The sequence below is a fragment of the Telmatherina bonti genome (genome assembly GCF_933228915.1).
Source record: "Telmatherina bonti genome assembly, chromosome: 1".
Lineage (NCBI taxonomy): Eukaryota > Metazoa > Chordata > Actinopteri > Atheriniformes > Telmatherinidae > Telmatherina > Telmatherina bonti.
Genome location: NC_136619.1, coordinates 37,255,296 through 37,267,336, shown reverse-complemented (window position 1 = coordinate 37,267,336; position 12,041 = coordinate 37,255,296). Strand labels below are relative to the sequence as shown.

At 38.2% G+C, this 12,041-nt stretch overlaps 2 protein-coding genes across 2 annotated transcripts in view; both read right to left on the bottom strand.

Annotated features, from left to right (window-relative positions):
* mapk8ip1b (mitogen-activated protein kinase 8 interacting protein 1b) overlaps positions 1-2,147 on the bottom strand; it is a gene marked incomplete at both ends in the record, with an annotated part of 52,905 nt that extends 50,758 nt beyond the window's left edge. Inside the window, one exon of the mRNA XM_079243820.1 lies at positions 2,071-2,147. Within this exon, the coding sequence (XP_079099946.1) occupies positions 2,071-2,147 (77 nt within the window). The remainder of the gene's footprint in view (positions 1-2,070) is intronic.
* Positions 2,148-4,522: 2,375 nt separating this feature from the next.
* Positions 4,523-9,699, bottom strand: LOC306774584 (malignant fibrous histiocytoma-amplified sequence 1; the record flags this gene model as incomplete). The annotated part of the gene is made up of 8 exons (XM_079264684.1): positions 4,523-4,605; positions 5,082-5,256; positions 5,342-5,499; positions 6,433-6,932; positions 7,657-7,850; positions 7,963-8,068; positions 8,380-8,674; positions 8,948-9,699. 8 exons carry the CDS (start codon positions 9,697-9,699, stop codon positions 4,530-4,532), a joined length of 2,256 nt encoding a protein of 751 aa, XP_079120810.1. The 3' UTR covers positions 4,523-4,529.
* Between the last annotated feature and the right edge of the window lie 2,342 nt (positions 9,700-12,041).

Here is a 12,041-nt window from a genome sequence, read left to right as displayed (position 1 = left end):
AGAAAAACCTGCCGGATACCAGCCCTCAAGGACTGGAGTTTGACACCCCTGTTCTAGTCCAACACAATCGATTCAAATGAAAAGCTTCTGCAACGTCTCATCATCTTCTGCACCTGCTTGTTAATGAGCTAATTGGGTCAGGTGTGTTGCTGTGGGGAAACACTAAAACCTGCAGGATGGTCCGAAACTGGTGAGCCTTGTATTACACAGATGCCACGCAAAGAGTCCACCAATCACAGCAGTGAATATAGTTTTGATATGAAGACGACGAAGACTGACATGTAAACAGGTTAAGAGAGCACGGAGATTAGATCATAGGGAGATACGTGAGCACTGCGCAAAGCAAAAGAGAGGACAAAATAAAGCTGCATATGTACGAGTGAGGCACACTGCAATACCTATAGTGTGGTAATACCCCCCAATCAAATTGTACAAACCCCTCCTTATGTGAGGCATGTAAGGAAGAATTGCCCCTCATTTTGAAAAAAAATTTCAGCCCCTGTCTGCTGCCTTAAAATGGGGTCAGAATGAAATAACTAAATAATCTGAGGCTCTGAAGTGAGATATGAAGGGGAGTTGTTCCCATATCTCTTTCACTGGATATCTCCACACAAAGGCAGCAGCCAGTCGGCGAGAAATAGATGATTCAACCACAGTGTGTGAAGGCTGGAAGGTGACGGAAACAAATATGTCAACATATGGCTGCTCTGGGACTGAGCCAGTCCTGGTTTGTGGATTGCCTGGCTTCCTTTCATTTGCTAGGCACAACGATTAAAAATCAACTCATATAGTTTTATCAAAACATATCAAAAGAAAAGTCCAGTTTGAGCTTTTGACTAAGTAGCATTACCACCATATTCTGCTGCTTGCTGAATTCTAAAACACAATTTTAACAACAAAAACAGGTTTAAATCATTTGTTTTTAACTCATGCAGGGAACATTTTTGCTTCAATTGCTTGTTTTCTAATAGTTTAAGATTCTGGTGAAGCTTGTTTTTAATTCATCTATATATTTTCTTTTAGACAGTTAATACTGGAGCCACACTGATGCCATTAAAAGGACAAATTTGAGAGAGATGGTTGCAGATGCGCCTGTTTGCAGCACAGTAATGAAACAGGGACAGATCAAGCCTGAGGGCGGCTTTATGTCTGTTGCATTCTCCCAGGGGGTATATTGATCATGGGGCTTCATCCACTCAGCAGTCCTGCAAAAGGACCACAGCCTTTCCTCGGGCAACATGTGAGACACTGGATGTACAAAAGCAACAGTGTGCAGCTTATGTCATGTTCAGCACTATAGGCCTAGGATGTATTTTAAATCAACTCGGACTAATCACTTCTCTGTGGGTTGGAGCGTAATCATTTGTTTTTACTGCTACAGATGATCTAATAATTCTGCACAAAAATGTATTTTGTTCCGCTCTGCAGAATAGTCCAAGATAAAAACCAAGATATATGCAGAGGCAAAACACTTAAATAATGCAAAAATGCAGAAAGCTTCGAACTAAAATAGCTGCCATTTGGCTTTTATGGACACCAAAACATATTTATCAATACATTTCTGCTGCAGTTGACAGGAAGGATATTAGGTATTAAGCCTGAGAAGAAAAGCAGTGTGCCACAATGCAAAGTTAAAAAATAATGACAAAAAAATAAATAAATAAATAACACCACAGTCTGCAGTTGGCATCGAGACAAATATCCACTAATGCGTCACACCCATAGCTATCTAACTGGTAAAGCTGGTGATCTACAAGCCGACGGGGATTTAAGGTTAGAGCCGATTATTAAAAAAAAAAAAAAAAAAAAAAAAGTAGGCTATGCGACATATGCTCCGTGGAGCACCCCGCTCGTGCTCAGTTCAGTCCTCTGGGGGCAGACACGCCTAAAAACACACAAAACATGCTACTCAGAGAGCTCATGAAGACAAACGCAGCTGCAGCGGGTCAGACAAGCAAGCATCACCAGCAGCCTTTCAGCTCTGCAGAGCCGCGGTGGCCGCGCGGCTCCGGTCCCGCTCAGCCCGGCTCCGGTCAGCCGGCTCCGGTCCCGCTCAGCCCGGCCTCTTACCTGAAGCTGGCAGGAGACTTGACTTGGACGTTGCGGCCGGAAGGTGTTGTGGCTTTTCTCTTCTCTCTGTCGGCCATGCCGCCGCGCTGTCATTTCACCACGGGCTTCCCTGTGTGCAGCCGCCCGGCACAGACACCTGAGAGGTGCGGCGATGTCGCGATAACGTGGTGCCTTCGCAGACTATGGGAAATATGGCAACTTTGGCTGAACAACGTTACAGTAGCCTAATTGACCTAATATCGTGTATTTACCTCCGCAGGTTATTTTTTTTTTCTTTTTGGTTTTTTTTTTGTTTTTGTTTTTTTTTTTAAATCTCTTTATTTGGAGAAAAAAAGCTTGAAGCACCAAAACATTTTTGTAGATATACACAAATATATTCAACATTTTGACTAGTTTGAAATGACAGAACCAAAGATCAGTTTCACAAAGGCCACTTTGTTAAAACTATTTGTTTATAATGAGAGTAGGCTATAATTGTTTAATGGAGGGGTTATTGGTAAATATAATTGGCTAATAACCCCAAGAGAATATCATATTTGTAAATTAATCAAGTCACAGTTAAAGACAGGATTATTATTCTTTTCAGTGATGTGATGTTCTGGCAAACTTTTCTCAGCATGGTTTAGTCGCACAGAAGGGCATCAAACTTTGTAGGCGTTGGTCAACATACTGTGGTCCTGAATGTCTCTCATAGTAAATAGTCTTTACTGTGAAACTACAAGAAATCCACTTTAGGTGCAGAAATGATAAGTCAAATAGTTTACAACGTGAAAGGTGATAGTCTCCTGCATGTTCACATTGCAGCACACAGCAAGGGAGCAAAAACATGGCATTTCACCTGCACTGTTCAGGTGGAAGCTGTGCAGTTTTTCCTCACTTCTGGGGGCATTTCGTGCCTTTTTTTTTTTTTTTTAATCTAGCTGCAGATATATTGCACATATGTAATTTTCTTTCCAGTATTTCAATTGTGCTTTTTCAAACAGCAAAACTTGAAACATCTGTTTTGCATTCAGGATGAAGACTTTTTGTAAATGCAAGACTTGCATAATGAACTTGAAGTCTACATGTTATTTTCAATTTAAACCTTTATTGACTTGAAATTGACAAGACTTAAGTTTTGCGGTTAGCCAATGTCATTTTTTCATTCATTACTTTTTAAACCAGGTTTTGCACCAAAGTGTTGTACAAAAAAACCCAAAAAAACCCCAACTAATCTACAGCAATAAATTATTTTAAAAAATTTAAACTGTAAAACAAACAACACAGATTTCTATAGGAAGGAAGTGGAAGAAAAAGTGTCCAGAGTATTAAAATCCTTACAAACCATTACTGCAACCTAAAAGAGACTCCTGTAACAAAATGGGAAGCCAGAGGTTAAACGCTAACGTGGCTATAATATGGAAATCCTTCCTGTTGCTTAGCAGCTGCATAATGCATTTGGCGTAAAAAAAATATTACTGCAATTACTACATGTAATAAATATTCATTTTTACAAGCACAAAAAATATAATACACATAGACATGTCCAAGGACAGCATGAAGGTCACACCAGTTCCAGTCCGTGTGAACACTTAATTATCTGACCATTTATTGGGTCTATTTAAATGTCTTGCTGCATCAAGATGTTGATAATTATAATACAGATTTATATTGATAGTGGTTTATTAATTCAGAAAAGAAAACTTTTTTCTTTGACTGTTGGTCAAAAAGCAGCAATATTTGTGGATTCAGTGGAATTCAAAGCAGTGATTTCAGATTCACTGTGTTGTGTGTAACAATGCCCAGCAGAGGTCAGTATTGTTCAATGAAACAAGTGAATTTAGAAATGTTTTATCTAAAAAAGAAAGACAATGACATGAATTACTTTGTTCCCTTCTTGAAGTTTACTCATGATCTCAGAGCTCCCATTAATTAAACAATGCAATATTTATTTGAACATATCAAACTATCAAACAAGTCAGTTTATACATTTACATGATGAATTATCTCTTCTACCTTTTAACTTCACAACAATCCTGCAAATGCAGTTAAACTTAAAATCGTTTTTCTCTGGCAAACTAATGAAATCTTACAGTAGAAGTTATAAAACATGTGCCATAGAAAGTATTATACATTAACATATTTCTTTTCCCAAAGACAATCAATGTGATCTTTAGATTCTCAATTGATTATTTTATGTGATGTGATAAGGAATTTGGTTGGGCTGCCTGATTTGTCTGTGTTGTTGAAGTTTGATGCATGTTATGTCCTTCTCTACACCCCATCCAATTGTATTTAAGTCAATCCACTTTACAGTGACACGAGAAGCTTTGCAGATGTTAAACAGTCACTCATCACTGTTAGTCTGCATTTTGCAATTTTTTGATGCAGTCAAATATAAATAGCAAGCAAAGTGAAATTATAACTGGAATAACAGTAAACCATCTCTTATCTTTTTTTTCTTTACATACAGATGTCTTCTATTTGCCTCTTGGAAAAATCAGTGCTGTTTTTCTTGTATGGCCTCCCTGGCAAACTATTTTCTCCTCTTTCACACTGAAATAAAACAAACAAAAGAAAAACAGGCAGAAAAAGTGTTATGATCACATTTACTTGACATACATGCCACATTCGACTTCTGGACCATATTCTCTTCTTATTCCTGCCAGACCTGTTTCTTACAGATGTTTTCAGGCCCTTCCCTATCTGATGCATCTGTTTCCATCAATCCGTACCCAGTTAATCTTGCAATTTGTGCATCTTTTCCCCTTTTCTATATTTTCTTACTTAAATGTTATGCCGTAAATATAATACATCAAAGTAACAATCTGGTAGATTTTCATTGACTGCATGTTCTGGGTATGAGTGGTCAGAACAGATTGTGAAAGATCATCTGTCAAGTAAACTCAACAACCTTTCAATAAATATCTATTCTGGGTTCATAAACATACAATTGTAGCATTTAATTTCCAGACACAGGTTTGTTCCTCATTTAATTAGGCTCATAGGACCTTCACTAATCCAAAACTTACAGGCTGTAGAAGTCGGTGCTGTGGAGCTCCTGCCAGTCCTTCCAGGTAAAGTAATGTGGACAGCCTCTCTCTGGACACGGGGTGTGCACCTGCTGGGTCAGTCCTGGCCATTGCTTTGACAACACAAACAGCTTGGACATCACCGCCAATATCAGATCCCACACCTGCTGAAAATCTAAAGAGAAAACAGCTGGATGTTTCACTGCACTGTCAACAGTAAGGATGCGATAATAAAAGTCACACTTATTATTCATTTTCACCTTCATTTGTCTCAGGTCTCCTGCAGCGTATCTCTATAAACGAATCTCCATCTTTACTCCTCTGTCTCACCAAAGCCAGTCGGTTTCCACAGCAGAGGAGGCACTGGTCTTTTCCCACCCAGTGAGTTGGGTACAGCGAACATGTCTTAATAATCATTCTGATGATTACACACATTACATACAGAAAAAAACAGAAAAGTAACTCTGTTTAATTAAAAACACACAAAGTGATGATAAATAAATCATAAATAATAAATCTGACCCATTTTCTCATTCACAACTTTTCACATGTGATGCTTTGTCCAAAAATCTACCCCCAAAGCATCACTTGTGGATGTGCAAGGTCTTGCCAGGTGCTAAATGTCATAAGTGTGGATGCACTGATGTATTGCCATGGAAATATGGAAATGACTAGTGAAGATGTTTTTTTTGTTTATCTTGCCCTTTTGGTGTTTGTTTGTGTGTGTGGTTTTTAACATCTAACTATAAAATTTTACTAACCTTCACCTGGACCTATTCATGGTTAATCTTAACTGAGAAGTTTCAATGTGAACATTACCGTACAGTAATGGACAGAAAGAATTTAAACTAAAGACCCAAATTAAAAATAAAAGAAAAACAAAATTGTTCTGAAACAAGTCTCAAGCTTGGGAGCAGAATGTCTGTTTGCTCCGTGCACAACCAGTGTGCCACATACCACGTCATCGACACACCTCAATCTGCTGTTAAAGAACATTTATCTGTTTGCATTGGAAATGATGTAAAATAGCACCGCATGCGTTTAAGAGATGATGCAACAGGATTTAGACAAAGTGAAAGTAAATGAGGTTTGAAACGCTCATCAACCAGTCAGCACAGATACAATTCAGAACTTGGACAAATAGAAAATGTTCTTTGAGGAAGTTACTGACTTTTGTGAAAATAAACTTTTCCAACAGTGTGGCAAGATTATCTATGAAGCAGAGACTTACTCTCACTGCCAATTTCCTTTTTTCTAGGTTTTATGAATGATAGCAGATTAACAGGATTATGGATTCCAGATGTGGTTGCAACATGCGTCACGGAGAATGTCAAAGGATGAAACAAACTACCTGTGGAAGAAACCATGGGGAATCTCAGGGAGGAAGTACACATGAACAGTGATGTCCCCTTGCCTGTCTTCACCCCATTTATGACACACTGTAAGGTTGTTCTTCAGGTACATTGGGAAGAGACAAGCTCCATTTGGATCTCTCTTGGCCTCTCCAACTGATTCCCACATCTTTTGACCGGGAATGAACTCTGCTGCTTCAGGATTCATCGGACTTCTGACAAGTGTGGGGAGGCATACTTCAAAGTACTGCAGTAAGGTAAGTACTATGCCTTCCTCCTGCTTCGTCCCCACTATCTCTCTGACTAAGTCGTCATCCTCATCAACCAGTTTCTCCACCTCTCTACGCAGTAAGATGCGCATTGCCGCATTATGCAGGATGCCTCTGCACCTCAAGTCATCCAGCCAGGTGAACTTCTGTTTTACCAAAGCCCCTTCCTGCATGAGAAGGTCTCTTGAGATTCCTTCCAGTTGCTGCTCCAGGTCATGTCTCACTGTGGTCTGCATTTACAGAGAGAGGATTAAAGGATTGGGTTAAAGAAAACAGTTTAGCATCAGACTTGCTGAAACAGACATAAGTCAAGCTCTGTTAATGCGTCTGTACCTCATAAATGTCTTGGAATTGTAGCTAATTAATTATCTTTTACATCTCATATGAAGCAAATGTAACACATTTTGAAATTAAGTTTTAATTTCAGAGTTAAGCTTTTCTTTTCTTACCTGTTCTAGACTGAAAGAAAAACAGACTTATTAATTGCTTACATATTTGTGCTGTATTAAAGTGATTTCGCATCCATAATGCTTCATTTGAATGTTTTATAACTAATTTCAGCCAAAAATAATTCATGTTGGCATATTTATAGCAGAATTTTGTTCATACATTAATATCCCACTCCCTAATTTTCATAGTTTTTACTTATTCTGTGTCAGACAATACCCTATCCACTATAAGTGCTGTTGGTTCAAAGGAGTTCATGACAATAAGCTGGTGTAAAGTGGAATGCATTCATAAGATTTTGCTCTATCAGAGTGAATTGAGCTTCATTTGCATTTTTGATCAGGTTATGGCACAAACCTTGGTTATGTGAAATACTTGACATTGATAACTTTGTGTTTTGCAGTAAAACTCTACAACAACCTCCAGAGCCAACCCTGATGCTCGATGCAGTATAAGTGAGAACAGGCTTTACATGTCCTCTGATAGAAATAAAATGCAAATACTCACCTTAAACATTGAGATGAGGAATGAAGGCTGGATAAACACTCTGTCGCTTAGTGCACTGATGTCTTCATACCAAATTATCACCCCAATCCGATGCAGATACCGCAAGAGGACAGACAAGATGGAGTTGAGATGCTCTCGGCTTTGTGTAACGTGGTTTGAAATGAGATTTTCCATTTCTTCAAACTGAATAATTCCTAAAATGCATTTCAATGAGGAGTTTTATTTTAGTTAGGCTGTAAAGAAAACTTTTCCATATTATTTTACATTAAAAAAAATCCTAATCCCAAAGTTTCCAAGTTGACTTACCGTGTTTAGGAATTTCCTCCAGTGTGATGAGTTTTGGAATGGCTTGCTCCACTTCCTCATAGCTTTTTGGTAAGATACTCTCGGAACACAGACATGCAGTTTCTGACTGAATGCAACCCAAAATGTGTTTTCTGAATTTTGCAATATCTTCACTTCTTGTGCAATCAAGAGTTACAAGATCCAGAACCTGAAAGTTAGCGGCACGTGTGAAAGGTTGAAGCAGAAAGCAAGAAATATTTCTATCACTGTGAAGACAGTCAAAAATAAGATTGGCACAGTTCTTGCCCTTAGTAAACTAAACGTGTATTTGAAATCGTGTAAATAAAACAATTTTTTTCTTGTGGGCATGAAAAGAAGTAATGATAGATTAGTTAGTAACATGACACAATAAAAAAAAATTCATAGATTCATCATTACTTTAAATTTGCAATCCAAAAGGCAATCCAGCTCATCCATCTGGTCCATGTAGAGACATGAATCTTTATCTTCCAGATTTTTCTTCTGCTGTTTTAAAACCATCTCTCTGTTTTCTAACGCAGCTTTGACCTTCTCCTCAATGTCCGTCTTCTTCTCCATCACTTCATCCAGGTCTCTGCATTGATCGCAGTGTGTTCCCACCAGCATGACCAGTGCATCTGGTGCACGCAGCTGTATGTTGTTTATCCAGAACCACAGTTGCTCTTTGAATGATTGTGGGTCTTCAGTGCTGTAGCTGATGGATATTCCACATTCAGCATTTAATGCTAAATTTCAAAATCACACAATGAAAATTGCAAACAGTCTCTTTTTTTCCCAAACAGAATTAAATAATCCACAATGGATTAAAATGGGGGGACAAAGAAAAAACCAGAGTTTTATTCACAAGGAAATTGCTCCTAAGGTCATTGCACCTGAATAAAGATCTGTTTCTGCTCATACAAGAACTTCCTATGAAAAAGTCTCCAAAATCACCTTTAGAAAGACCTAGAGAACTGCATCTACTCACCTGGCTAAATCAATGGTCAGGATGACAAGGGCTCGTGGTGTGATGAAGACATGGTGTGTCAGGTAGTACTCCTCCTGTCCGGCAAAGTCCCAGAGGAGGAATCGGACCCCCTTGGTGTACAGTTGACTAATTTCAATTCCCTCAGTCCGGTCTTTCACTGCCACCACTACTGGCTTCCCTTCCCTCAGACTGCAGCACAGTGTGGACTTCCCTGCCATGGAAGATCCCAGGAACATAGCCTTGACTGTCCAGGCAGTGTGTGTGTTTGGGTTTTCTTCCATTTGAATGAAGTAGCTCTGAATATCTGTGACCCCTCCAGCACAGACCTCCTCTGGTGGGCACCTGAGAGGGTTCCCTGTGGCTTGAAACACTGTCAGTTCACAGCTGTCTTTGCTGAAAAGCTGGGAAGGAAGTTCACTCAGCTGGTTCTTCTCAACCAAAAGCTCCTTCAGTTTTGGTAGGCCAACTAGTGGCTGGATGTCTTGCAGGAAGTTCTTACAAAGGTCCAGGTAAATAACGCTGCTGCACTGGTTTATATCAGAGGGAAGCTTGGCCAACCGATTGGTGCTGAGTTTTAGAAATTTTAACGCTCTAAGATGAGGAAAGATTCCATCTGGGATCGATCTGATATTGTTCTGGTTCAAGAGGAGTGTCTCTAGTTTGTGCATATGGTGTATTTCCAGAGGAAACTCTACTATCTTATTCCTGGAGAGATTAAGTTCTGTCAAGTTGATGAATTTAGAAAGGCCCATGACACGTTTCAGTTTATTCCTCTGTAAGTGCAAACTTGTACACACACTAACATGCGTTACAAGATCCCGAGGTAAGTTCTTTAGATTCTGTCCTGACAGATCCTGCTTTTCCCAGCTGTGGCTGAACACCAGGTGTTCTGTACAAAAAATGAATGACTTATTGAGTGCAAGGTACAAAATCTCAAAAAGTAAACCTAAAAAATTAGAAATAACTAGATCTTCCAGCAAGATCAGTTGAATTCCAAGTCTGTTTTCCTACACTTTACATTTTTAAGTGTCACTGATTAAACACCAAAACTACTACACTCTTCAGTATAGAAAATTACAGTCACTTATTGCAACTACAGCAGTTAGGTGCTTTAAAAGGCAAACATTTTCCACTATACAACACACTATATAAAAACAATCTACATTACACAAGCAATCAAAGATGTCTGAAAAGTTCGAGTACATAAATGTCATGCTACTTACGATTTAAAGAGGCCATCTTTTACGAACCTTCAAGTGTTTATAGCACAGTTTTCTTGTTCAGAGACTTGTTCAGGAAATGTGCCGACCGCAGATGTATGGTTGCAAACCGGACAGCAGGTCACGCCTACAGAACAGGAAGTAGATAACTCAACACAGTAACTTCCTCCTTATGAAGGGTTTGTGGTTGTCACCATACAACAGATGGCAAAACTAAAATACTGTATCACTCCAACAGAACTTAACAAATCAAGTTACCAATCAAAATGCATATTCACATTTTCAAAAGGGAAATGATTTACAAAAGCGACTTCAGCCGGAGGTCTTAAAACATCTTGGTTCTGTATTACTATAGTCTTGTAATGGTGTCAGTATAATAAGGGCTAAAATTGACTTTAGTGTTTAAACATAAAGTGTTACACAGGATGTTTGTCATAGTTTCAAAAGTTAATATGTTTAAATATGTATTCTACTATCTGATGGGAATCCTCCAGCAAGCATCGTGGTAGTGAGCTGAGAACTACAACTGACGATAACTAAGTTTTGCTTTACCACTGGTTGTGCTCAGAAATGTAACACACTATTTTAGAAAGTATTTAATATTGTCTATTAAAAATAGTCAGTAATATTGTTGGAAAAACGTACCATTTGATTGGTTATGATATAGCTATATCTGAGTTAAATGTGTTTTGTTTGTATCTATGTCCTGAGATGAACTTTGAGTTGGTGCAGCCTGAACTGGGTTAGATGCTCACGTATGAGGCAAAGTGAACGAACACACCTGTTCTTATATTATCAGCTGATATGAGACTTGCATTAACTAGTTTTTCCATTAAACTCTCTGACCAGAATGAATCAAATCTTTACTCTCACACAAAAAGTAGAACTATAAAAGACTGTAAGCACAGCTTACCGTTAGTTTTCCACTTTTCACCATATTGCAGAGGTATTGTCAAAACTCCTCCAACTGTACAAGAAATAATTTCATTCCATTTCACTTGGGTTTGCTGTTCTTAGTGTAGAAATATCCGTCTGAATTCTTCCGACAGGTACTGTAGTATAAACTGAAAAAATTTGATTTGATAATTTACTTTCCCAAATAAAGATATATTTAATATAATAAAGTTCTTTAAACAAACAGATACAGATGTATTGTGTTCTATTGACTTTCTCTGAAATTTGGGAAGTGCAACAATACAGGGCCTCTAAACCAGCTGTTTTGTGTTCCTGTGTTTCATCAGGTTTAGAGAAGCCTTATTCATAAAAGGGAAATAGATTTAAAGTTCAGAAAGGGAGCTTTATTTAACTAATAAAAACCTAATGCAGCATATGTGTTGCAGTTCCCATGACTAAGAAGATGTCCTTCGGTGCATTACAAGTTGATTTAACCACAATATGTTAAAAACCATGAACGCTTAAAAACTCAAGCAAAACACAAGAATAAGAAAAGAACATCTAAAATATTACAAGTCAGTAGAATAGACAAAACATTATGGAAATTTAGATTAATTTACTAATCAGGGAGTCCTCTTCTTTAGGTAAACAACTTCCTTTCCTGTAGGATAAAAGAAAAGTATGTAAGAATAATTATAGCTATTTCTGTTCGGTAACTGGATCGCTAGAATAACTGAGTGAAGAACAAGTTCATAACATGTTGGGTTGTTGCTGCGGCACTTGGTGTATATTTGTAAGCTTGAAAGTCTAAGATTACTTTTTTTCCTTCTCTTTCAAGTTCAAAAGGATTTAATTTGAAAATAGACAAATGGAAAAATGAGATGTTATAAATGCAGCCAAACTAATGCACCACCTAAACCTTGGTCCTCATCCTGCAAGTTTTTGTTGTTTCACTGCTCAAAATACACCGGATTCTAATT